Source organism: Morone saxatilis, unplaced genomic scaffold (assembly GCF_004916995.1).
Source record: "Morone saxatilis isolate NCDOM2014 unplaced genomic scaffold, NCSU_SB_2.0 Contig7, whole genome shotgun sequence".
In the NCBI taxonomy this organism is placed as follows: Eukaryota; Metazoa; Chordata; class Actinopteri; family Moronidae; genus Morone; species Morone saxatilis.
In genome coordinates this window covers 11,803,595-11,830,727 of record NW_023340246.1, presented here as the reverse complement: position 1 = coordinate 11,830,727, position 27,133 = coordinate 11,803,595, and the positions used below count along the sequence as shown (strand labels likewise).

General features: G+C 42.1%; 2 protein-coding genes across 2 annotated transcripts in view; one reads left to right on the top strand and one right to left on the bottom strand.

Annotated features, from left to right (window-relative positions):
* LOC118340850 (tyrosine-protein phosphatase non-receptor type 14-like) overlaps positions 1-26,112 on the top strand; it is a gene marked incomplete in the record, with an annotated part of 44,943 nt that extends 18,831 nt beyond the window's left edge. Inside the window, 17 exon segments of the mRNA XM_035679000.1 lie at positions 9,914-9,935; positions 11,198-11,265; positions 11,653-11,723; positions 11,852-11,939; positions 12,047-12,135; positions 12,322-12,409; positions 12,636-12,718; positions 12,997-13,057; positions 13,654-13,732; positions 14,722-15,191; positions 15,279-16,619; positions 18,246-18,386; positions 19,478-19,696; positions 21,527-21,655; positions 21,894-22,128; positions 22,579-22,742; positions 23,221-26,112. Of these exon segments, the coding sequence (XP_035534893.1) occupies positions 9,914-9,935; positions 11,198-11,265; positions 11,653-11,723; positions 11,852-11,939; positions 12,047-12,135; positions 12,322-12,409; positions 12,636-12,718; positions 12,997-13,057; positions 13,654-13,732; positions 14,722-15,191; positions 15,279-16,619; positions 18,246-18,386; positions 19,478-19,696; positions 21,527-21,655; positions 21,894-22,128; positions 22,579-22,742; positions 23,221-23,349 (3,477 nt within the window).
* Positions 25,633-27,133, bottom strand: part of LOC118340851 (N-lysine methyltransferase SMYD2-like) — a gene marked incomplete in the record, with an annotated part of 9,323 nt that continues 7,822 nt past the window's right edge. Inside the window, 1 exon segment of the mRNA XM_035679001.1 lies at positions 25,633-26,774. Coding sequence (XP_035534894.1) covers positions 26,694-26,774 — 81 coding nt within the window.

Genomic DNA, 27,133 nt, shown 5'->3' with positions numbered 1-27,133 from the left:
TATACTGTAAACTACTCGGCAGTGACAATAATGTATGGGCCAGAGTCACGGGCCAGAGTCAGAATTTTCTAGTTATTATTATTATTACATTAGATATTTATTGGTAACAGTTCGGTTTGCGTAGAATGTCAAATACACGGCATTCCTGAAATTAAAGCCCACGTTGCACAGAAAGATGTTTGATATCGCTGGTGTTTACTTGAAGTGATCACTTTACAGAGATTACAACAAGCACTGTTGTCATCTTTCTTTGTGAAATGAAGCCACGCTCCTTGTTGCAAGTTTCCAGCAGCATAGACGCATGGCTTTGATGTCATTGTTCTGCAAACACACAACTGTCAGAAAAACATGCCTGCATCAATAAACAGAACTGATAAGCTTGGAGGCGTACCATTCCGATGGATCGGACAATTTGGAACCAGTTTTCAACTGGATCTGGTTCTTGATTCCCATCCCTGTGTTTGTATGTTTATGTGTGTGTGTGTGTGTGATAGAGTGTGAATGAGCATGCTAGCTGTGAAAAGGGCATCCAGGGGTCAGTGTGTAGTGGACAGTCTACCATCTCAGATTCCTTCTCACACTCACACACCCTGCAGGTCTGCCTCGCACTGAGCTGGTGAATTTGCGGCTCCTGCTTCGCTGGATGTGGGAAAGGTCGATGGCAGGTCACAGCTTGACGTTTTGACGCTAGAGTTAGTTTTAAGAGTGTGTGTATTTGTGTGTGTGAACCATTTATTCTGTTGAATTGTGGATTTTTTGAGAGGCAGTGCAAGACATCGGAAAAAAATTGACTCATCATGTATCAGCGGTCGACCTGATTCACTCACCGTGTGTGTGGCACAGCGAGAAACTAGAGTGTGTGTGTGTCTGCGGGTTTATTTTTCAGAAGCCAGGATCTGCTCCTGGTAAAGGGATGGCATTCCAGGAAACCCCTGCGAGTTTTAGGGTGTGTGTGTGTGTGTGTGTGTGTGTGTGTATGGGGGTTATGGGGTTGAAGGGGTTATGATGGGGCCTTAGGGGCAATTTAGGGAACAATGGTCGCCTCTTTTTCTCAAGCCCCCTCTCTTTCTCTGACAATCCCTGTACATAGTGTCACCCCTACTCTTTTTATCAAGAGCAGATCTCCACATCACCCTAGTCTCACATTTTAATCTCTTTCTCTTTGTCCCTCCGTCCCCTTTTTTTTTCTCTCCCTCTTTCTCCTTTTCTGTTCAGTCAGGAATGTTGGCACAGCAGTCTCCAGCGTAGGAGGCGGACCACACATTCCTCCCAGCAGAAGTGCTGGGGGTAAAGGGGGGTAGGGGGATGTCTGGTTTACAAAACACACACACACACACACACACACACACATACGTCCACACACTCTCTCACCTCACACCCCTCACACACTCCCCCAAGAATCCTCTCAGAAGCCAGCTGCAGCCCTGTCAGAAGAGTTAGTCACAATACAGCACATTGTAAGAACATATACGCTCCCCAAGGCAAGCTTTTCTAAAAGCCCCGTCCCTTTTTTTCCCTTCACATCAAGTTGAAAACAATCTTCACAACTTTTCTGATGTTCAAAATACATTTTTTATTACCCTGGCCTAATCACAGGTTTACCAAATCTTTAAAAGCATGTTTTGCTCTTGTAAAGAGGACTCCATCAATCAGTGCGAGAATGATAACAGTTACAACTGTCAGCCATCTTTTTTTTTAAAATGTAGATCATTTATTGAGTTATGGTTGGTTTGTTTAGGTTGAGTTAAGGTTTTTTTTCTACACACCTGGTCTGATGAAGAGGGAAGGGCAGGATTTCAGTGAAAGAGAAAGAATGACAGAGGCAAAGAGGAAGACAAGTGGGGACAGAGAAAGTAAAAGTTTGGCAGCAAGTCTTGGCTTTGGGTTTGTACCTTGTTATTTATGTGGTTTTAGCTTACTGCCCGCATGTGTTTTCGCTGGAACTTATTCATATTTATGTGTCCGCATAGAAACGTATGTTTGTGTTTGTGTGTAAAAACAGAGTAGGAGTGAGTGGATTTGGTTTTTGGGACATTGGTTCTATGATTTATTGTTTCACAAAACCTTTTTAGAGGAAAGTTACTTTTAAAATTAAAATGTTACATCCTACTTTGTGACCTTAAAATATATAAATATGTGTAGTTAAATGTGTTGCCAGCTGGGATGTAGGTCACTGGTTTAAAATGCTTTTATTCTGCTCATTGTGACAGGAATTAGATTGTAAGAAAAGAATAACAGATTACAAGGTTTTATAAAGAAATTCACCGTAACTTGTTGCCAGAAACCGGAAAGACAGTGTTGACTGTCTCGTCTGAGTAAATGAGATTTACTGAGAAAGTAATGTGAGTTTTATAATGTGGTCAGGTCTTTGAAGTTCAGTGTTTGACTGATGTGTAACCTGATACTAGATCTCCCCTCTTCCTATCCATCCATTCATCTGTTTCTCCTTCCCTCTCTTCCTCCCTCCGTGCAGCTGTGATGATTACCCAGAGCAGGGGGCTAAAGTATGTGTGTGTGTGTCTGTCTCTGTGTGTGTACAGACTACATATTCAAACCAATACTCTAATTATGAAGCAATTAAGGCATTAATGTAAGAAAGTTGGAGCCCATGTAAACACTGTTCTCTGTTATGTTGTAATGCAGTTATGCTCATAGTTGCAGTCATTGCTGTAAGATATATACACACAAACAGACATATAGACGTATAGATATATAATATAAAAACTACAAACACGTTAATCTAATAAACGTTAGGTTTTTACCATGTTTTGCAACACACACCTCAATCCACCTGCCTGACGTTGCATGTCAAACATATCTTTGCTGACAAGATGTCTCAATCTGTTTCTTCCCGTGTTCTCTAAAGTACAAACTTTCTGTATATAAAGTTGCATTGTTACCGAGTGTGAAAACATCTTGCTCTACAGCACTGAAGCTAATAAAAAAACAACTGAACACGAAAGGATGACCCTTAACCTTGTAACAAAATCTTTAAGGCGCCTTTTTAGCCAGCATGGTCCTTTTTATAAACATATAAATCTTTACTCACATTACTGGTTGTAAACAAATAGCTTGGAGGGTTTTGGTGTGGGGAACTACCTTGTTTTATTTGTTTAGAGACAGAATGACTGGTCTTTGTGTGTGGGTGGGTGTGTGGGTGTGTGTGTGAATCATCCTATTCTGCACATTCCTGCACAACTGTACAGCTTCCATTTAAAGTAACAGTCATATTGTGCATATGATCTATTTTTGTCTTTATAATATTTTTTTGTATATTATTGTCAAGGTTTTTATTTATGCTTCTTGACTTGCAGTACTTGTTTTAACCTTAATTTACATTTTTTCTTGTTCTTTGTTTATTGTTATGCATCAATATACCAAATACCAAAACAAAAACAAATTCCTTGTATGTGAAAACCTACTTGGCAATAAACCTGATTCTGATTCAGTCGGCTGCACTGTGTTCGACCCCTGAAGTGCTTCTCTTTCTAATCCCATACTACCTCCTATATATTACTCACTTGTACCTACATCTCTTTATTTTTTCCTATCTGAAAATACTTATTGTATTTATCCCATTTTACCACACGCATTTTGCAGAAGGTGTGTGTGTGGTTGAAGCCTTCTGTTTCCTTCTGTCTAACTGATTATGAAGGAGGGGCAAAGTGGCCCAGAGAGAGAAAGTGAGGAACCCTAAACAGAGAGCTGTTGACCAGAGCGAGGCCAGCTGGCCTCAGCAGCCCCCAAGGCTAACAGCACCAACAGCCTTGAAATCCTAGCTTTGTTCAGCTAGTTATCACTAACACACACACACAGAGACACACACAGCTGTACTCTGTTGTACCCCTTGCTGATTCAACACATTTCAAAGTGAAATCCTCCTGCCTCCCACACAAGCCGTCTGGACCCATCCAGGGTTGAGGGGGTTGTCAGGGTCATACCACTGCAGAGGTGGTGGGGGGTGGGTGGGGGAGGAGGGAGTGAGGCATATGTACACACATACACACATTCATGCATGCATGCACATATGCTCACAGGCTTGTTGTCCAGGCTGCTTGGACATCTGGCAGCATGTCTTGAGCGGGGCTTGAACATGCGTGGGCATATAAAGGGCTCTTTGTGCCTGTGTGGCTGCCTGGAGTGCCAGCAGAGCACTCTGCCATGGTGGAAGTCACAAGTAACCCTTAGTGAGGAAAGCTCTGCCTCATGTCTCTGTATGTATATTCACCTGTTATTACAGCATAGTGATGTCAAGCTGACATATGTGCCAGGTGTGTGCCACCATAATGACGTCTTTGGAGACATGTATGTGTAAGCATATGAGTAATAGTCTATGTGGCTAGACTAGAAGATGTGAAACAAATAATAAGAATGTTTTTATTTACTGTTTTTACATAGTGTATATATTTAATGTATTTTTCTTTCTATTATTTTATTTTCTGTTACATACAACACAGGTTTTCTCATCTACCTCCAATGCTAAAAAGCCATGCAGATATTTATGTTTTTTTAAGAGTGTTAGAGATTTCTGCTCCCCTTCAAATACAATAAAGGTAAATGGAATTTGATTTGTGGTACTCACAGGACTGAAAAAGCAATATGTCTTTCCAGAGACAGTGTTTCCATTACTCTGGACAATCCACAGAGCTCACTGTGGCAGCAGAACTACTTCCTGCCTAAGAAATAGTCCCATAAAAACGGTTGACATTATGTTTGGTAGATCAAGCAGAGTAATAGGGACACTGTTTCAGAAAAGATAGGTACTTTTTAAATGTAGTTTTCAATAATAATTTACAAAGGCGTGTTATTAGATTACTTAATTTAACAGGACAGTAAACCCTGTTATCGTATCATTGTCTGCAAAGTATAAACATATTTGAGGACAGGATTGTCTTGAAATACTGAGACATGAACTTCAAGTGTGTGGTTTCTCTCAATATTTGAGGATGTGTATCTTACTGTAGTTGAATCCTTCAATATTCAGCATGTGGACTATATGTGGTTAGGATCATTTCAAACACAAACATTTCCCAGACTCTGTCAATGTTGTTCTAAGCCTCATGCATTACTCGAGGCTTATGCAGCTTTACGTTCAACGTCAGACTTAAATGTGTATTGATGCAGGGTTATTGTTAGGACTGGACCATTTCTGCCAACATTATAATCTCCTATCTATCTAAAGAATACCCATTTACTCATATTGCAGTAAATGTCTTTAAACTAACATCTAGCCAGAACAGCTCTGTATATTTAAGAGGCTAAACTGTAATCAGATCAGAAGTGAGACAATATGAAAAAGGAAACCCTTTGACAAAATAATTGTTTAATTCATAGTTCTTAAGGTAAATTTGATCATTTATCTTGCCAGTAAACCAGATTTCTTATTAGTAACAGGGCTCCAACATCCCACAGCTTGCAGAAAAGTCTTATATGGTCCTATATGGCGTGCTTTATATCCCGTCATAAATGTCAATTTAATAGAATTAAGTGCTCAGTTGTGATATGCAGATAACTGCAATATATAGTAGATATAGATATAGATAGATATAGATATAATATATAGTAGACAATAGTTTGCTTTAAATGAACTATATACTTGTAAAGCCACTGTTCTATAAGATGTTTTGTGGTTTTCTCATGAGGAGCACTCTGAGACTTCCCTTTACTGCCTTTTACTGTCAGGCTTTCACTTGTTCATAGTTATTTTAACAGTTTACCGTCCGCCTCTCCACCGCTGGCCTCGCATATGTATAAACACCATCATGTTACCATTGAACCTCAGAATGAACACCAACCACTGTCAACCTCAACATTTCCCCAGACCCCATACAGAGAGCGCTGGGAAAACATGGAGAGTTTGTAAAAACAAAGTCCACAATCATTTGAAGGGTTTTCTGTCCCGTGAGGCTCCTCCCCTCTAGACCGCATCAAGCTCCTCCCCCCCTCAATGCAGCCATGGCGGTTGGGGTTGGCTAATTAGAGGGTTGCCACGGGAACGGAATGGCAGCTTGGCCAACGAGTGTAATGACAGGGTGAGGGAGGAGGGCGGGGTCAGATTATAGGCCCGGCAGTATGCTGAGTGGAGCTCAAAAAAGAAAAGAACAAGTAGAAGAAGAAGTGAGTGAGAGGGGGAGAGAATGTGAAAAAGAATATGAACATGAGAGATGTGAGGAGGTAGAGGAGCTGCGAGGGTAAATTAACAGTACAGGGAGAAGCTGATGAATGAACGAGGAGGAAAGGAAATTCAGGAATTGGGGAATCAAACTGTGGGTGTTTGAGAGGAAGACTGAGTGAATGAGTAAGCATGTATAGCTCAGTGGTTTCCACATAGACGTTTGTGTACTCTGGCATGGATTGCCTGATGTAAGCTTCCACTCAAAGCTCTCTCTGACTGTGAGTGTGAGTGTGTGTATGCGTCCAGGAAAGGTGTCTCACAGCCCACATTGGAAAGACTCGGCCTGTTGTCACCATGGCAACAAACAGGAAACGTTGTGCGAGTTTTTATGCAGCCGAGGCCGGTCACCCTGACAGTTCTCTCTTTCCTCCTGTGTGGCCGCTCCATTCTTCAAAAGTCAAACATCCAGTTGGACCACAGCTAAAAGAGGACAAAAGGCGCTCAAACTTAAGGAGCTCAGTGTATTTTTCGGCCTCTTGGTTTTAGGACTTTTACCACGTTATGTGAAGGCTGCAAGTGGGCTCACAACAGTGTCATCATATCAGCTTGCACTTGGCAAAACCACCACTGCCCAAAACCACAGTGCACAGAGTCGCCAGTTTGCCTTACATTTGCAAAGACATTATAATTCTCTTTTGTCCTGCTTGTGTTCGTCCTATTTAAGATTAAACTTATTAGCGAAAACTTACAGACTTATAAATTCATATTGTTTGGCCCCTGCTGGTGTACATTTGGCATTCCTCTCAAGTCAGAAATGAGTCACTGGTATTCCAAATAGAGGTGATTCACTCATTCCTCACTTGAATTCTGCAACAGGCTTCTCTGACATTGTTTTAACCAGCTAATGCTGTTGCCAATACTGTCTTGACGCATACTTCTGTTGCACAAACCAGAAGCAGAAGAATACGTCTCTCTGTGGTGTCTCAGTGGATGTTTGCAATCCTTCAGTTGTTAATGTTCGACTACGTGAGCTCAGCTCTTCTTACTTTCTTTGGATACACATGTTGAAATGAAACCCATCATGTTTTCCAACTTGATTTCATATAAGTGGCGTTCAGAGACAGTGTGGCTAGTTAACCACCAACCGAATTCTGGTGAGTTTCTGAAAACTAATATGCCACCACCCACTTAGTTTTTTCAGTTTAGCTGGTAGAAAGGCAGGTGGTATGCAGTCTGAACCCAGACTTAAGGGTCTGCAGCCATTCTAGCAGCTCTGTGAGGCTGTATTTAGGCACAGTGCTGCAGATAAATGGTTACATTAGCATACAGTGTAATAAGTAAAATGTTTACCATGTTCAACATTTTAGCTTAGCTTGTTAGCATGTAATCATTGCTGAGTATTACAATTTAGACCTGAGCTACAATTCATCCTAAGGGGGGCATGAATGTATGTACCATATTTCATAGTAATCCCTACAATAGTCCCTACAAGAGGAAAAGTCAGGGAATCATTAGATTTCATCAGGGACGGCTGGTATATATAGGCTAACAGGGCTAAGCCTCCCCTAACAGTAAAGATGAAAAACTATTATTAAAAACCATTAGAACACATTGTTTTGAATTTTGGGTAGAACCTAGAAGCAGCAACAGCACCAAAAAAAAGTGACCAGAAAAGAAAAACCAGGGATCATATTATATATCTTGGGTTTTGTTTCCTAGTGAATGGCGCTAAATTCCATTCAGCCCAAAAGGCTGACCTTTTGCCAATCAACAGCGCAGTATATCTACAGTACGTGACATTCGACCAATCACCAGCGCCAGTAATCCTACAGTAAGTGACTTCGACCAACACAGCGCAGTAAGCTACAGTACATGACCTTCGACCATCAACAGCGCAAGTATCCTACAAGTACAGTCGACCGTTCGACCAATCACCACGCGCAGTATCCTACAGTAGCAGTGATCTTCGACCAATCACATCGCAGTATCCTACAGTACAGTGGACCCTTCGACCAAAGAAATCAAAGGGCAGTAACGCTACAGTACAGTGAGACTAAGTTGTAGTATGGCCGCGTTTAGCGATGAACATGAAACGAGGGTGGACTTATTTACTTAAAGAAAATTGATTATAAAGTCTTTGGTGGAAAATTGGAAGTACAGAGATTGGGAACACATCGATCCAAAGTTGATGTTCAAATAAACACAAAAGACAAGAAAAACAAAGTCGTCAACTTTTTGTTACATGGTTGCCCCACCTCCGGCGCACCGAAGACCTGGCCTAACGAAGGGAATGTCGAGGTAGGAACAATTGTCAGTTTTGCTGTTTCCATGTTTCGCTGTTTGGAGCGAGACAGACGGCTTGGAGCCGAACAAGACATCTGTGCATTTAAAACACAGTTTATGCCGACAAAAATTAGGAAACATCGAACTGGCAGCACGAGCCACATAGCCGTAAAACGTTGTCATCTTGCTGGGTAACCAGGGGAACATTTGCTGTCAGCCTTAATGAGCGGTCACTGGCGCATCACCTGTACGAGAGACACAGACAGGAGCTGGTAAAGAACAAACAGGCATTCACTATCACCGATGTGGACTGGTATTCACATTTTGTGGGGGGACATGAGCTTGCCCTGCGAGGGGGTCCAACGAAACTCTCCCACCCTTTACTCGCCGAGTCGCGCCCGCGGACCGGCGGCCAGTTCGTCCTTGCTTTCTACACAGTCCAATAACCCGATCACCTGTGAACACACAGGGTTGCGAAGTACCAGGTCTAAGACCACAGATTCTCTCAAAAACGCAGATATTAATCTGAACTGCTGCACCACAGATGACGATCAGCCAAAATCCAGATGCTGCCCCCCCACCCAGCAGCTGAAGCGCCGCGCAGGGATGCAGCGCTCTGATAATGTGTCAGGTGGCCCGCCACAGTGCTGTGACTTAGATGGTGCGAGAATCAAAGCGCTCCGCTTTGAGAGAACGCCGGCACCTTGTGTGGTGCTTTGCATGTGCACATTACCCAAGTGATCTGGCAGGGAGACAACCTGAAAAGGTGAGCCTTGATGTGAGGTACAGCAGGTGGAGGTTGTGACCATGGTGTGCCGTGTTAAAGATACGGTATGGCCCACAAGCTCTGAAACACTCCTCTCGTTTTAGTAGATTTATTTCCTGGCGTAACCATGGTCGTCTGGAAATTGTTGCTGGGCTACTGTTTCTAAATAATGTTTGTTGTACGCAATTGGCATCGTGGTCCGGGATGTCGGTACAGAGGAGAGAGAGAGAGGAGACGAGAAGAGAGAGGAGGAGAGAGAGAGAGAGACTTTTTTTTGGCATCCAGGCCATTTGGGTCCGTTTGGGTATGTCGTCCCCAGTGTTGCCGTATAGTAGCACTTGCCGTATCAACAAAGTATCAGCAACTGTTTTTGCTTCAACGTCTGATGTGATGGCCTACTGTTGCGTGCGCTGTGTGACGTATTGATGAGTGTAATGCATGATTGTTAGCCCACCCCACCAAGAATCTCCACCCAGCGTCACTGGAACCTGTCATCCTCGTGGGAACCATGGAAAGCCTGATTGTAATTACACGTCCCTTGCCGATAATGAAGCCAAGCGGTGGCACATTATCGACTGAACCAATGTCAAATAAAATATGAAGATCTACAGCATGCAATTCTGAATTAACAACTTTATTTCTCTTTTCCACCATCCTCTGTCCTTCATAGGTATGCAAGTATACCTGCAGGTGAAGAGGAGGTGTTGGTGGACGGTCTCCACTGCCACTAGTAGAGGCCAGGGGATCAGCTAGCTGGCCTAGCAGTACAAGGTAGAGCAAACACACAGCACACACATTCAAAAACACACAGCACACACACACACACCCACACACAACACACACACCGGCGCGCCTGAACAAACATCCCATGTGAATAATCTATTGGGGGGGGGGCAGGCAGCACAAGAGAGAAAGAGTGAGCACAAACTCACACTTTCTCAGGTCATCTTGACTTTACTACCTAATATGGCTGCATACCACTGGGGGAGAGCCCAGTCCACTTGAGTTCCTATGGTATCAGTCTTACACACACACACACACACACACGAGCTCACTCCATCTCCTTGGTCTTGTTCCTGGGGGCTGTCTGTGTCTCAGGGGGAATGTAAACAGACAGTTAGCTTATCGCTAGTTCCAAGGTTAGCCTTAGTAGCATCAGGAAGACCCTTATCTGTCGGGAGACGAGGATCCTGCACTACATCCTTTTGTCCGACAGACAGCAAAACAGTACTTAGGATGCACTCAGAGGCCCTATCTGGAGGCCTGGGCATGTTATGGAGATGGTGTGCAGGTGTTGTAGACATATTTGTTTTAACTACATACACAACATTTTCTGTTTGTAGTTACAAGGAATGAGAATAGAACAAATCAGGGAGTAATTAGCTGGTCCAGCTACTTCTACTCTGGTTTCTGAGAAACAAAGACTATTAGCCAAAGTTGAAATATATTACTGTAAATTTTGCCTCCCTAATAGGGGATCTGTGCAAATTTCTTCCCTAGAAAATGTATATAACACTCCAGAAACTTGGAAAATAAGCTTTAAGCTATATAAAAAAGCAAAGTTTAAGCTACTTAGCAATTTAATAGTCAACAACCACAGTCTTGATATCAAAGTAGATTACTTAGAACAAGCAAAATATGTTTTATTTAATTATTTCCTGGTGGAATAAAGGAGAGATTTAGAACTCAGATATATTTCTTTACCTTGGTGTTAATTGGAAATATTGTAATTATCTTTGCATGTTTTCTTGGACACAAATGTTGCTCACAAAATGTCCTTAGAAATTAATTAGATTTGACCTTATCTTATGGAACTATGTGCCTTGTTAGATGAACGTAAACAAAAACAACAACGTTTTTAAAATAATAAATTCATTGTCTGTTCATACCATCTGGAGTGTGAATGTTGCCCTACAGTTTTCAGTCTCTAAAATCTTAACACCAAAAAACATCACATTGTAGGCAAATGTTACATTAACATTGTTTTGTTTTTTTAACCTAAAACATTGTAAATGTATGTTTGTATTTTCTAGCTGACTTTGGAGACTTCACTCAGTTCATGTCTCAGGACTTCCTTAGGGAGTACGTTCTCTTTCCAGTGGTGAGTCCTCAAACCTTTACTGTTCAAATATGTGTGTGTGTGTATGTATGTCTGTGTGTGTGTATGCGTTTCACCGTGTCTTGCCTGAGAGTACACATTCTTGTGTCACCTGTGTACCTCCTCCTTCTGCATACCTGATTGACAGGCAGAAAACAGAGAAAGAATAAGCAAGGATCTGAGTGACAGTGTGGGCTGAGATAAGGATCTAGTGGATACCAGATTTACACCTTCTAACTGTTTGACAGGGTGTTGGAGAAAGGGTGTTTTAATAGCGTGTTCTCTTTCTCACTGAGACTCAACACTTCTTCAATTTGCTATCTCTCATCTGTCATTAATCCTCCCATCACTTGTTGCTTGATTCTCCTTCTCTTCCTTTCTCTCTCTCAGAACTGGCCTAATGGAGACGAGGTGCTGGAGGAGTGGACCCAGAAAGTCGCTGAGGAGCACAAGAGTCACTGGTACGGCCAGCTTTGTATTATACTGTGTGCACATGTGGAAAAAAAAGAGAGAGAAAAGGAATCGGAGATACTTTTACAGAGATACCTTGCCTTACGTACCTGGCACTGCATCTTTCTGTACTTTGTAGTCGGATGCAGGCTGCTGAAGCAGAGCTGCTGTACATCAAGGAGGTGGAGAAACTGGACGGTTTTGGCCAGGAGAGCTTTCCTGCTAAGGTAGATAAATTACATCCTGCTACCCAGACACACACATCTCTACAGAGTAGCCAGTTTCCCTTGATTAAAAGAAGGTTTTACTTATGATATTAATTCTTCTTCCACAGGACAACTACACCAATGATATTTTCATCGGTGTGTCCTTCATTGGGGTGTTTGTCAAACACAGAAATGGCAGATCCATCATGCTCCACAAGTAAGTCTCCCGCCATCGTTATCTATTTTTTTATAGCCTGTATGAATTTTGACCCCAATACAAAAACAATTACTGCAATATGCAAGAAAATATTTTGATTTACGTGTGGGAAAATTCAATTCTCCTGTTCATTTTGTGTGTGTGTGTGTGTGTGTGTGTGTGTGTGTGTTTCTGTGTGTGTGACAGATGGAAGGACATTGGCACCATAGCACACAACAAGTCAGCCATCACAGTGGAGATAACAAGCAGAGACGACACCATCATTTTTCACATGGTGAGTGTTGTGTCTGCAGGTGGTCTCAGCACACACACACACACGCTTTGTTTTTTTTCTTTTACAAGGTTTCTTGTGGGAAGGTAAACAAAAGAAAACACACATTGTCAGATATCCCTGCTCAGACACAAATACAGGGGGCAAATTCTGTCTTGATTTTCTATAAATACTTCTGCTGTGTTAATTTAAAATATCAATGTTTTTCTCTCTGTGTCTGTATCTGCAGGAGGATATGGAAATGGCCAAGTACATCACTCGTCTTTTCACGGCCAGACACAAATTCTACAAACAGAACAAGATCTGTGCAGAGTGAGTCTCGAGGCCACTAGAGAGGCCAGCTGAAGGCCATTAAAACACATATCCACTTACTTAACACATATCCAGTTGTAAATGTCATTTCACTTTTCTAATAGAGTTCACCACACTTTGGAAAGTTATGTAAAAAATGTAATACCAAAACAAATTGTATAACTTTATTCTTGAACTGGTGATAATGAGTTCACAGTACTTTTAGTTTATTAATCATCGCTCTGCTTGTTTATGAGTCATCTTCTATGCTGTCAGCTAATGTGCTTGCTTCTCTTTAGGCCCACTCACTCACCTGCACCAATCAGGAGGAGACCCACCTGGACCCCCCGCCTATCTCTGGTACCATCAGAAGCATTTGTTTGATATGGTTCTTATTGCCCAGTGGTTTGACACAGTCCTGTTTATTATTGCCTCTGGCCTTTATAGAGGGAGAGGGAGAATTTGGTAGGGAAGACAGAAACGGCCGTGGTTAGAGATTTGACCCTGCTCTCCCACTCAGGGAAGCTCTTAATTGTGCCATGGAGCCTTGGTTTTAACGTGCATTGGTGGTGTGGTGGGTGTTGTTGGAAAGTTTGCAAGGGTGTTGCTTGGTCTGATTTCCGGTGCGACAATGAAGGCAGTGATTTGTGCGTCTCCCTCCCTGCTGGCCAGACAATAGCTAGGCTAAATGTGGCACAATAGCTGTTCAGTCAGTCCAGAGTGCTCAGATGTCTGTCTGGAGAACCGCAGGCATTGCTGCTTGACTACTCCACGGGCTTAGGGTAGATCTAAGTACTTTGTAATGCAAAGAAGATTAAACCTATTGAAGATTGCAATGTGGCATTTAGAGTTTTTTTCAATGTATGTAGTTAATGATAATATGCACAACTTTATGGAGTATAGCAATTAATTGCATCTTCCTAACTGTGTTGCATTAAATGTGTTTCTTCATTCAGCCACGGCCCCAGTCCTGTAACTTCCAGTCAAGGCATTCCCAGTATGGAGAGCATTATCAGGACACACAGAGCTCTCAAGGTAAAAACACATACACACAGACAAACATGTAGACAAAGTTTCAACCACTCCAGCACACTGCTTTGACCATAGTGTTTGAATGGAGCTAATTGTGTCTTTTCCATCCGTGTGACTCACAGCCCATTTATATTTTAACAATCTCCCAGCCAATTAGATTCCATCGTTTGGGGTGCAGAGCAGTGACCTCATTTGTGCCTCCGTCTTTCATTGACTTGTTCACACACTCAGTCCGCCTTATAATCCGACGAGCTTCACTCATGTCGGCTCGACAGTAAAAACGGAGCGAGTGGAAAAACATTCTGGGTGTGCTACTATGGGTGGGTGTGAGATCATTCTGTAGTGTGACCTCAGGCATCGCACTCCGTTTGTGTGGATGGAGAGTATGTATGTCTGCCTGCTTGTGGGCTTGAGATAGTTTCACATGAGAGACTGCACTGTATGTCGAAAAAGAGAGGAATAACATGCATACCACTGTCTCCTTCATTATGGTGGGAAGAAAATATTCCAAATCTATCCTGTTCCAAGTTGGTACTACTACTACTACTGGGAGGACATTTTCGTATTTTTCTTCCACGGTGGTTGATACTGCAGTGCAATCAGAGCCAAACAATGAGCCACATCAGAAACAACTTGAGGGTACTGCTCATCAACAGCTAAAAGAATTTAACCAAAACACTAGAATCACTGTCAGTACGGCATTGGTTTAATTACTTATCAGCTACCCTCCACTCAGAATCGGGCTTGCTCTATAGGACAAATTTTATCATTTCAGGAAAATTTGGTCCCTCCTTCATTAATTTATTATGTTTCTTTTTTTTTGATTTTCTGTTTGTTTTGAAACTCTTCACTATGTTAACAGTGTGTTCTTGTGTGCTCATCATGTTCTGTATTTTTTGTACCTGGTTTACTTTATGCAAAGCTGGAGCATACAACTCTACCCACTGTTTTAACACTTGGTCTTCTTCCTTTCTTCGTCCTTTGATCTTTAGACAGTATCTTCCATGATGACCCCTACTACAAGTCAGAGACCAGTCTGGACCGGTGTCCGGTGGACTTTCCCTTCCGAAACGGTACCGTGCCCAATGGAAGCATGTACAGCAGCCCCAGCCTGAGCTCCCTCAATCATTCCCAGACTTTCGTCCCGCCCTCGCCCATGTCCTCCAACCTCAGCATCCCTGGCAGTGAGCTCATGCGCACTGACTACATCCCCAGCCACCGCCACAGCGCCATCATTGCTCCGTCCTACCGGCCCACGCCTGAGTATGATGCTGTCATGCGGCAGAAGCGGCGCATGCTTCCCGCTCACCATGACCTCCACAGCCAATCGCTGCGCAGTCTGAACATCAGTAATTCGTGTGCTTACCGCCAGCCTGAGGCTCTGGTGTACAGCCAGCCAGAGATGAGGGAGAGGGGCCCTTATCATGGCCTGGGGCCTAGCCCGGGAACATATACACCACAGGTAGAGGTGGATGCTCTGTGTTAAAAAAATTTCTTCTTGCTCCTTTCTATAGCTCACACTTTTTTTCTGTGAATGTTCATCTTGCAGATCAGCTACAGTAAGCCAGTGTCTCATGGTCCTCATCAGGGAGGACCAGCCAGCAGCCAGGGCCCCTGTCATTCACCCTGCGTTAATGGAGGTGGAGGCAGTGGCGGGGTTGGAGGTGGAGGTGTAGGAAGCTCCATCTCTCATACTGTCAGCACACCTGAGCTGGCAAATACCAAACAACAGGGGACTAATGCGGGAAGCTATGCAGCTACAGCTAACATGCTGAGAAACCACATGTCTCGCCCTCCTCCACCTTACCCTTCCAGCTCCTTCCGCCCGGCCACCAGCACCCCGGACCTGGCCAGCCATCGCCACCGCTGCATCGGGGGCAGCAGTCCAGAGCTGGTTACTCGCATGGTGCAGCTGTCGGTCAAGACCTTCCAGCCGGACAGCTCAGCTGTTGTGCACCAGTCCCTGCAGGAGGTTAGCGAACCGTTAACTGCAGCTGCTAAGCACCGCTCCACCCTGGGCAAAAGACACAGCATGGAGGTGATCAGCAGCATGAGAGGAGGCGGAGGAGGAGGGATGGAGGGCATTGTGATGAAGGGCATGAACGCTCCCCTTCACCGGAGGAATACTCTCAGAGAACACGTGATGCCCCCTCAGCCTCAGTCCATTCCTCAGCCTCAGCCCCAAACCCCTCAACCACAACCCCAGCCGCAGCCTCAACCTCCACCTCAGCAGTCGCAGGAGTTGCCCATGCAGATACCTGCCCAGAAAGCACCTGAGGCATCTGCAGCTCCACCTGGGCCAGTGGCCTACCAGCATCAAAAGACTCTCTCCAATGCTACAATGCTCATACACAGCAGTGAGAGTGAAGAAGAGGAGGAAGAGGAAGATGAGAGGCCTGAGCTGGATGTTCAAATCCCAGGTCTAAATGAGGACATCAGCATCAGCGCTCAACTCCAGGCTGCTCTAGCTAAGCTGCCCAACAAACCCCCTCCAGAGTACCCTGGTCCTCCTAGGCCTTCTAGCAATGTTCAAATCCGCACCCACACCCACAATCACAACCACACTCACCACCACAACCATAATCAAGGACCCCAGAGCAACCAGGGACCAATGGACCCAAACCAACCCCAGGGCCGAGCACTCAAAATTGGGCAGAGCCCCTGTGGTGGCGGGCCTGGAGGTGGTGGTAGTGGTGGTGGTGGTGGTGGTGGGACACTGACCAGAGGGGACCAGGGTGGGGTTAATGGAGCGGTTTTAGGTCCATCCATTTCAGAACCGGACCTTACCAGTGTGAAGGAGAGGGTGAGGAAGGAGCCAGTCAAAGAGAGGCCGGTGTCAGAGATGTTTTCCTTAGAAGACAGCATAGTGGAGCGGGAAATCGCTCAGAGGGTAAGACAGTCATTTAGTTTATTGTATAGTTTATTTTATTCTAGTGCCAACATATTGTTAATAATACATGCAATTTATAAGTGCTGAAATGGTAAATTGATTAACCATTTCTGTATTTTAGATTGTGTACTTTTTAATACTATTTAAGGGCCACAAGAATCAACAAAGAAATGAGAATTCTTTGTTGGTGCTTTAAGTAAAATAACCAACAGGATAATTGATAAAATCCATGAGAATAACTGTTAGTTGCAACCCTAATATAATATGAAATTATTACAATGTATAAGCATTAATTATATTTATCATCATAAACATAGCATCAATAACAGGCTTGATTCTTTCTTTATTTTATTAATAATTATTATGATTTATTTAACAGACTGTGCACATTAATAAAACATTGCTGTAAATGTGTCAGAGTAAGCCAAGAGGCTATTTTTCATCTGTACTCCCTAGACAAATGTTACAAAGTCACCCTAAAAACAGAATATAGGATTAAAATAACAAAGTCATTCAAAGTCAAATACTTTCTAAGCATGCAAACAATAATTATGACACATAAGTTCAAATCTTCATTCCACAGAAGCTTTAAAGCGACACATCATCTTGTACTGCACAAAACACCCCCCACCATGCTGGTACAATTTCAACTATTTCAGTCTGTTGTTTGCTAGCTAGTTTTATAGCCCCTGATTAGCAGTAATCCAGGGTTCAGAACCTGAGAGGGTAGCACTAGGCTCTGAGTCCCCCCAGGCAGCTAAAACCCTCATAAATCCCTCAGATTATTCTTTGGGTTTGGTGTTTTTGTGTAGGTTGGCGCTCTGTTAGGGCACAAACATTTGACACAGCACCAGAGTCCAGGTATAAGTTAAATCATATAATCGCCTCACTTAGTTGCGATAAACCTTTCTGTTCAAGAGTGACCTGGCGTGGCCGGCTGTTTATAGTGTGATTTGATTCAAAGTGTTAGTGTTACTTCCATCTCAAAGCTGTTATCCCTAATTTGTACCAGCTGGTTTATCTCATACCTGTGACCCCCAATCTGTTGTTGTGACTGTCCCACAAAGAATGAAGTAGGTGGAGAAGTGAAGGGTGGAGCTGTCCTGGAGGTTTAATAGCATCGGAGATTAGGAGAGGTAATCCGCGGCGGAAGGAGGGACCGTGCAATGTGGGTCAGAGTTTGGCTAGCATGGTAGAGAGGAAAAAAGACAGGGTGACAGAGGGAGTGTGTGTCCTTTGAGGAAAAGGAGGCCAAATAGGTAGGTGGGACTAAACAAAGGACTGAAAGAATGATAAATATGTGAGGACGGACAGAATCAGGATGAAAGCATCAAAAATAAGTTGAGGGTGAAGTGAGATAGATAAGAAGCTGCAGTCTACTCTTAATAGGCTTTGTATACGGGGCTTGGTAGTCCACACCTTTGGACCGAATACAAGGGGATTGGTATGGCCAGGTTTGCCCTACAAACAGGACGCACACATGCACACACACGTCAAATTCTCCCCACCCACTTCTACACATGCACATGTGCACGCTCACTGTTTTGAGGCCAGCGCAGGTCAGTCAGTCTTGCAATGCTGCCGGTACCTGTAACCATGACACCGGGATTTTCCTCTCTCTTGAAGACGCTGGAAAGACAAAAGATGTCTGTGGACTCCATGAAGAGGCCGCTGATGATGGCCGCCCTAAATGGCCTCTATGTGGCCCGAATGCCTGTCCCCGAGAGTCCTGCGGAAGAAGGCGCGAAGGCTGCTACTGATGAACGGGTAAAATGTTTTCTCCTACTTTATAGAGCATAAGATTAAGAAAACTGTATCAGGAAGTGTTTTTTAAAGAGCTAGCTGTTTTTCAGTTAGACAGTGTGTGTCATGGATTAATAAATGATGGTGTTATGGTTGATATCATTTCAGGGTTTTTTGTTTCTGCTCCATTGTTATAGATCTAACTCTGCCCAAATCTTTTAGGATGTATTATAATGTGAAAATTATGGGTTTATTAATGTCAATTCTTATTTGTAATTTTATGGTTCAGTAGATACAAAGCAACCATTGTACAGCTTATTTTTTTACTTGCAATTGTTCAAAATGGTTCTAAGAGAGTTTTCATTGAGTTGGAGAATTAAAAAAACCTCCAAGGCAAAATTTTACTTTACTTTAATGATTGTAGGATTAATGTCTAATTTACTGGCGCCTCACCCATTGGCAGTAACAAAGGAGGGATTGTTGTAAAACTCAAAGACAGTCTCTGATCTTTATTTTGATAAATATTTGATATTTAAAGCATTTCATTTCACAAAAACTGTGTTGGCTCCCTTTTGAGTGTGAAGGTGTGAAACCCAGCCTTTGTCCCGACTGTTGCTAAGCTAACGGGGGCAAGCACTAAGTGGGCTGTGGAACGCGTGGCATGGTGGTGCTTATCGCCTCTAGGCCCGTTGGTATGTTAAGAATGTGACCCGAGAGAGAGCAAGCGAGCCACACAGAAAGAGTGATAGACAGAAAGAGAGAGAGAGAGAGACGCTGCTCTCTCCAACTTAACTGGCCTAATAAACGCGAACCCCAACCAGGATGAATACCACCACTGCATATTCTGCTCTTTTACAGCTGTGTTGATGCATTATGCATACTTTGAGTTCTTTGATATAGAAGTCAGTATTCAGCTGTGAGTGATGACGAGAGTTTAGCAATGTGGACGTATATTATAATGAGATTTCTGGATTCCCTGGTCTGAATAGTCTCTTAGGTATGGTGGAATGTAAACGAATAAAAGCCCCTTGGGGACTGAAAGAGAAAACTCTGAATGATCTGTTCCTTGCAATTCAATGACTAACACCCCCTCCTTTCTCTTTCTTTCTCTCCAGTGTAAGACCTTGGAGTTGAAGCTGGAAGAGGAACGGGTCTTCACTGAGTATGAGCAGGTTCCCAAGAAGAGGGCAGACTGTGTTCTTACGACAGCGACTCTACCGGAAAACACAGAGCGCAACCGTTTCCGTGACGTCGTTCCGTACGAAGAGAATCGGGTCGAGCTTGTTCCAAACAAGGAGAACAACACGGGCTACATCAATGCCTCGCATATCAAGGTGCGCTCGAGAGATCAAGGGTAAAAGTGGAAAAAGACACTTTATGGATGATTATAGCACCCACCTATAGCACTATGATGTGATGGTTTTACTATGGTAAAAAGGAAAAAAGCCTTTTCTTAAACTTTGTAACAATAAATTTTTTCACCAAAATTTGAGATACATCATACTTCAATAGACAGCGCCAGTATTCGTTATATATTAGCCAGGTTTCCATCCAAATGTAGCGCAAATGTTAACTGAATTTCCAGAAAAAAAAAAGTTAAAAGCAAATCCAAATGAATGTACATTTCCATCTCCTACTGTTCTGCAAATGTAAGTAGTTTGTTCATTGAGACAAACAGCTGGTGGCGCTCATTCTCTAGTTGGCTGCCATTAAACCATTAAAGAAGAAGAGGGAGGTACAAGATGATGTAATTAAAACAGAAGTCAAACCTCAAACATTTGAAAAACAATGTAGAAACATAATGGAAATTCTTCATCACATAGATTTCTTGGCTGCTGCATCTTTCTTCTCTGGAGTGGAAGCATTTTGATTTTATCGATACAACAACTTTTCCATCTCGGCCATCTTGCAAGCTTTTGCAGTATTTCAAATTTGTTGTTTTTTTGTTTAGATTTTTCAGCATTTCCACTCATGTTTGTTTTATGCGGAAATTTAAAATGCTCATAAAAACAGATAGATGGAAGCACACATATAAATGTATACAATCATATAACAATAGATGTTTCCTGTGTCATTTTTAAGTCACACTTAATCATCTGTCAGTTTTCAGTGTGAACTTATAAAGAGAAAAAGAATCACATTGACTGGTAAAACAGTCACATTTTGTAGTGTTGTATGAGATTCAAACTTATGTTTATGGCTCTTAATCACAGTTATAGTCTCAAAGTGCATTGCATCACCCACATCATACAAAATAATTTAAAACAAAGGGCATAAACTTGATACATTCAGCTCTCTGCTAGTCTTTGTTGTGGTCATTCTTAAGCAGCGAATGGCTCGGAGGAAAGGATGAAAGGCAGCTGTGGAAGTCTGTTTGGGCCTTTAAGCTCACAGAGCTTGTGGAATTCCCAAAGAATGCGGTCCAAACTCCAAACCCTCTTAAGTCAACCTGAGCTGCTCTCACAGCAGCCCCTGTATTCATGCTCAGTTGCAAACAGTGTATGCACACAGCTTGTGTATATGCATGAGTTTGCATTTTGTGTGTATGCCTAATTGCAGTCTGGTGTGCGAGTGCGATCAGCAAAGCAGCACTGAATCGCTGCCTATCACGGTGTAACCCTCTTACTTCCCCCCCGTCATTTAAGGTAGCTGCCACAGAACAAAAGGGCTTGTTTATTTCACATCCATCTCCTAATACTGTGTTTACAGTCACGAGGTGGCCTGAGGAATTAGCTGGGACATGCTCATTATGTCGTGGCACGACGAGGTCTATGTAGCTAGAGTGTGTTAAAGATGGGAAGTTTTTCAGTGCTGTGTGATGCCTTGATTTTTAATGAGGGAAAGCAGAAGAACGCTTAAAGAAGAGGGGTTGATAGTTTTATAAATGAGGGAAAAGCCTGTGGATGAAAATTATATTTACACTGCCCTCCAGTGGTGGTTGAGAATAATCAATGAGATTGTCAATGTGTATGAATTAGTTATTCACATATATTTAAAAGCGTAAATGTATTCATTTTGGCTTACGTGTGAATTTTTAATTAATATAGTCAGTAAGCAGCTTTGTTAGTTTACAAATGTGTAGGCTGATTCTTGCACTGCAGTCACTGTAATCTCCATATGTGCTTATTGATTCTTTATGTGTGTGTGTGTGCGTGTTTTCCCAGGTGATGATCAGAGGGGAGGAGTGGCACTACATTGCCACCCAGGGCCCGCTAGCCAACACCTGTGCCGACTTCTGGCAGATGGTTTGGGAGCAAGGGGTCAACGTCATCGCCATGGTTACTGCAGAAGAGGTACCCACACACACATATGCACACACATGGCACACGCAGATGTGGCTATTTTTCAGCGTCCGACAGCTGGTGTCTGTCTGTGTGGGAGAAATAGGACGAAAGCGAGAGTGTGTGTGTGTGTTGCTGTGTGTTTGTGTTCATGTATAAGCGTCAGAGCTCATGGTGTACATCTATTTTCCCTCATCCCCCTCTTTTTTTCTTTCCTAAAATCACCCATCCATCCTCATCTTCCATTTAGGAGGGTGGCAGGTCCAAGAGCCACCGCTACTGGCCCAAACTGGGCTCAAAACACAACTCAGCCACTCACGGCAAGTTCAAGGTGACCACCAAATTCCGCACCGACTCAGGCTGCTACGCCACCACAGGGTTAAAAGTCAAACACCTGCTGTCTGGCCAGGAGAGGACGGTCTGGCACCTGCAGTACACTGACTGGCCTGAGCAGGGCTGTCCCGAATATGTCCAGGGTTTCCTTGGTGAGTGGGATTGTGTCGTCGTTATCATCATTATAAATGTAAAGATATGAAATTCACTGTACCTTCATTATTTAATATCTAATTAAAGGAATATTTATGCTTATTCACTTTCTTAGTGAGTTAGACAGGAAGATTGATATCACTCTTATGTCTATGTGGTAAAAATGAAGCTAGAGTCAGCAGGCCGTTACTTTAGACTACCTACCTTCTTCCAGTCTTTAAGCTAAGCTAAGCGCCTCCTGGATCTAGTTTCATATTTATCCAGCCAATATGAGAAAAGTATTGATATAACTCTTGGCAAGAAAACCAATAAGCATGACTGTGATTCCTTTAAAAAAGCCACACACACTGAAAATATGTTATTATGCAACAGAAGCAGTTAAACATATTTAACAAACTGGCAGACATAATGCCCACATCTGACCTTTGTCTCCTTCTACTTTCCTTCAGCCTATCTAGAGGAGATCCAGTCTGTGAGGAGACACACTAACTCCATGCTGGACACCTCAAAGAGCCTCAATCCACCTGTGGTGGTGCACTGTAGCGCCGGGGTGGGTCGCACCGGAGTTGTCATCCTCACTGAGCTCATGATCAGCTGCCTGGAGCACAATGAGGTGGGTGCAATCAGGGTTGCAAATTTAAGGGTCAGATTGGGCTCTAATTAAGGCTTTTGTCATTTTTAGGACCACAGCTTTTCTGTGACAGGATATATGTATCACAAGTACCACATGAATTAATACACAGCTTAATTGTTTGGATGAAAAACATAGATTTAGGTCTTTTATTTTGTAAGGCAGACTGTGTAAGTTAAAACACTGGAAGCAGCAACATGGGGTTGTTTGAAAAATAAGACAAATTTGCAAAACACTTTATGTACATTTCTTATCCAAGTAGGCAGACCAGGGAAATCCAGGTATTGTCCTTACCTTATTTTACTCAGTGAATCCTTATTTGTGGGAGAATGTAAATACATGTGACAGGGGAGGAGGCAGGTATTACTGTAGCTCAACACAATTCATTTTACAGTTTACACCACTAAAGGATTTGCTCTAATTATTTTCTTCATTTGATTCTTCTCCCCACCCCCTTCAGCCAGTGGAGGTTCCCACCATGTTGTCAGGGCTGAGGCAGCAAAGGATGCTGATGGTGCAGACCATCTCCCAGTACAAATTTGTCTACCAAGTCCTCATCCAGTTCCTCAAGAACTCCCGCCTCATCTGAGCCCGGGATACTGACCTTTGACCTTATACGGCATGGCAGAATGGCACCAGATAACGACAACGGTACTTCAGATTAGCACGAGGACAGTACAACTAATACAGTGTAACTGATAGCTGGTGGGGAGCAGATACAGAGATTTATGTTTTCTATCAGGCATTTTCATACAAACTCACCTCAAGGGAGGATGGGATTTGTGTAGGCCTGTATAGAAACTGACAACCATTTCTCCTAATCTGTGTATTCATATGTTATTCTTGGACCTGGTCCGTCTGTACGGAGACTGTATGTTTGTGTGTTTTCTCAGTGCAGGTCAGGTGAATAGGTGTTTTTCCTTTTCAAACAGATTGATATTGGCTTTTTTTTTTGGAACATACAGCCATACATCAATACAAAAAAGTCTCAGTTTTTCAAGTTTAAGATGCTGCATCACCTCCTTCAGCCACTAAGTCCAACTCTGTGGCTTCTTCCAGTGGAGAAGGACCAATCTAAATGCTAATAAAGTTTAGTTCCAGAAAGGTTCTTATTGGTCTCTCCTGCTGTGGCAAAAATATCAATGATAGCATCCAGCTGAATTACCATTTTGAAAATATCTCACAGCGTTTTGAAGATTTTATTCCAATAAGTTGACCAATTAAGACACTGCCAGAATGAGTGTGCTAGAGAGGCAGGTGAGAGTCTGCATCTGTCACAGGTAGAATCTACATCTGGGAACCTTTTAGTGAGTTTAACTTGAGCCAGTGCAGCACCTTGAATTGAATGAGGCCATGCCAGACACAGATTGAGGCCATATGCACCTCTTCCAGGGCGTTTCTCTACTGCTCCACTGTCACAGGCATCCCTTAAATCCTCTCCCCAAATAAAAGATAAAAGAAAAGTTTTTGAGTGCTCAAAGGAAAACCGAGATTCCATAAGTGACTCATCCGGCAAACCAGGAAAGGAAGGTGTGTTGGCTTTAATATAATTACGAACCTGCAGCAATCTGAAAAAGTGGGATTGTGATAAATTTCATTTATTTTGCAGTTGTTTAAAAGCAGGAAATATTTTATCTATAAAAAGGGTCTTCATGCCATTCCGTTTCCTAAAACCTGAAGTAGTTCTCCATGGTGGATGGGGAGAAAAGGTGACTGGGACAAACAGGGGCAAGCAGAGAGACGTCCATAGTTTTTTTTGTCCTAATAGTGGACCATATTTTCAAGGACTGTGTTACAAAGGGGTTGTTCTTAGTTAGGCAGGTTATAGTCAGGGATGGCAGGTAACGCAAATTGTGTTCCATTTGCCCAAATGCGGCTGTAAATTTGTCATTTACTATTCAGCCATTATTAAAAATGGCACTATGCTGCATGAACAGTAGGTGGCAGCAGTATTATTACTATTTCCTATACTCTGAAAGAGTTTGCCAAACAAAAGTATTCTTTGAATCACAGTTCTAAAATGTTTCTTTTATTTTTAACAGAGTATTGATTAATACAGCAAATATTTACTTCAACATTATAACAAATGTTTTTATTTATTTCTATCAAGATTGTGGTCACCTTTGCATTGAACGGAGGAGCATTGACATGTCGATCCTTGCCCTGTCCATTTTTTTTTAATCTTTAGAACTTTTTTGCTATGTATTACAAAAATCTTTCCTTGTCAGTGTGAAAATGATTGTGCCATTTTCCTCCTGGAGTTTCCTCATTTGATACATTGAGATCCCTCCTTCACATGCAAACAACACACACACAAACTACATTTTCACGGTTTCTTGAATCACAGCTTCTTGCGATCAAATGTGTTTCATCACATTTCTTACCTAAAAACATTTCAAAAGCCTAAAAGGTGTTTGTCCAATTTCTTGGAGATGGTTTATAAATTAAATTGTATTGTTTGCATATGCAGTCAATAGAGAACTGTGTCCTTATACAGTAAATACTGTATATACTGTATCATTGTGCCTTATTGAAACATGAAACTTGGAGAAGCCGCCTGGCAGACATCCCAATCCTTGTTTTAGGGTTCTGTATGGGTTTGATAAACTAAATTCATTTTTTTTTATCTCCAAAGGTTAAATCTTTAAATCAGTATTTAATAATTTGTGTTTTGTTATAAGAACAACTTAAACATTTAGAAATAAGTTTACCTAACTCTTTAAGGATTTGGCAGTAGGAGAATGCTGATGTCTTGGTTTATTTTTGAAGGATCGTTTGTAATAATCTGATCCAAACCCAACAGAACACTACATTCCCACCTTCCTGGATCCTGTTTATAAAATTACATTCTGAAGAATTTCCTTTTAACACGTTACATTAAATAAACTTTTTTATTTTTATGAATCGTAATGCAAAGCCAGCCATGTCCACAGTAACTTTGTACATAATGGGCATGTGAGAAAAGATTTCTACAAATGTTTTATATAGTTTCTCTTTTTGACTTGGTACCCTAAAAATACTGCAACATAATAAACTATGCATGCGTTTTTATATTTCAATGTATATATTCTTAAGTAAGTATAAGCTTTATGCTCTCTTGACATATAAGTGTTTTGTTGCACTTCTGTTCTCTTTGTGACAGTATTTTCTCACACGGCATTCCACTGTTTGTTTATATTTAATTTTTCCCCTTCATTTTTTTTGGCAAAACTTCCAAATACCTTTCAAAGTATGTGTACATATGTTTTGTATATGCGTTTTTCAGTGCATCAAGTCTTTTGTTTTTCTCTCCCCAGACATGTATGAAGCTGTCGTACTTGCTTATTATGCAATAAAGCCTTATTTTCTTTAAGACTGTGGCCACAAATTCATTTATTTCTGAATTTTGAAATAATTTTCTTTTTGCTGGTAAGACAGTGTCAAGGAGACATTAGTCACAATTAGTGTAGAATACTCACACAAGGTGTTAATGCAAGTATGTATCCCAGCCCACCATCCTGACTGGGGCACATTCTGCAGCTTTGACAGGCCTGTGGTGAAGCAGCTGTCCTGATAGGCTGACAGGCATTTTGTTGCATTGACCCCCTACACACATATGTAAACAACTCCACTCTGATGGATGACAAGGTCCAGCTGACATGTCAGTCAAAAGCCAAAACAAACACAAACTCGTTACAAATTAGGAATTCTCACTCATTATGGTCAACATGAGTAATTTAACCATTTAACAAACTACAGTAAAAGGTTCTTGCATACAAAACACTGATGTAAAAAGTTAAATCTTGAAAAAAATATATTTTTTCCATAAAAACATGAATGCGCTCTATCTTTGCTTCAGTACCAAAAAGAGTAGAAAGTGCCTTCAGTTCTGTAAGTCTCCTAGCCAAAGGAGTGTATGCAGTCAGCTGTGTTACATAATTTCTTTCTTTTTTTTCATTTTTTAAGCATCTCTTTGCGCAGCTCTGTCAAGTAGAAGTGATCCTTCCCATGAGCCACCTCCATTATGGCCATTGCCTGTGAAAACACACAAACACATATCATTTTACAACATTTTACAGCATGCAAGTACGTACATGAGTTCTAGGTCTGTGTATATTGAACCTTTGTGGTACCAAATGAAACGTGTAGCAGTGCTGCTCGGTCCAATGCTTGGTCAAATCTGTAATCGTTTCCTTGATTAGACAGTTCTTATTAGACCGAATTTTATTTAGTTTAAGTTATGGAAAGTCTCCTTGAGTTTAGACAAAATGTTAAATATGAGAGAAAGCCTTCCTTTTGAACATTAGAACATAGGTTTTGTCAAAAAACATCATATATATATATATATATATATATATATATATATAAAATAGTAAAACACTGAGTTGGACAAT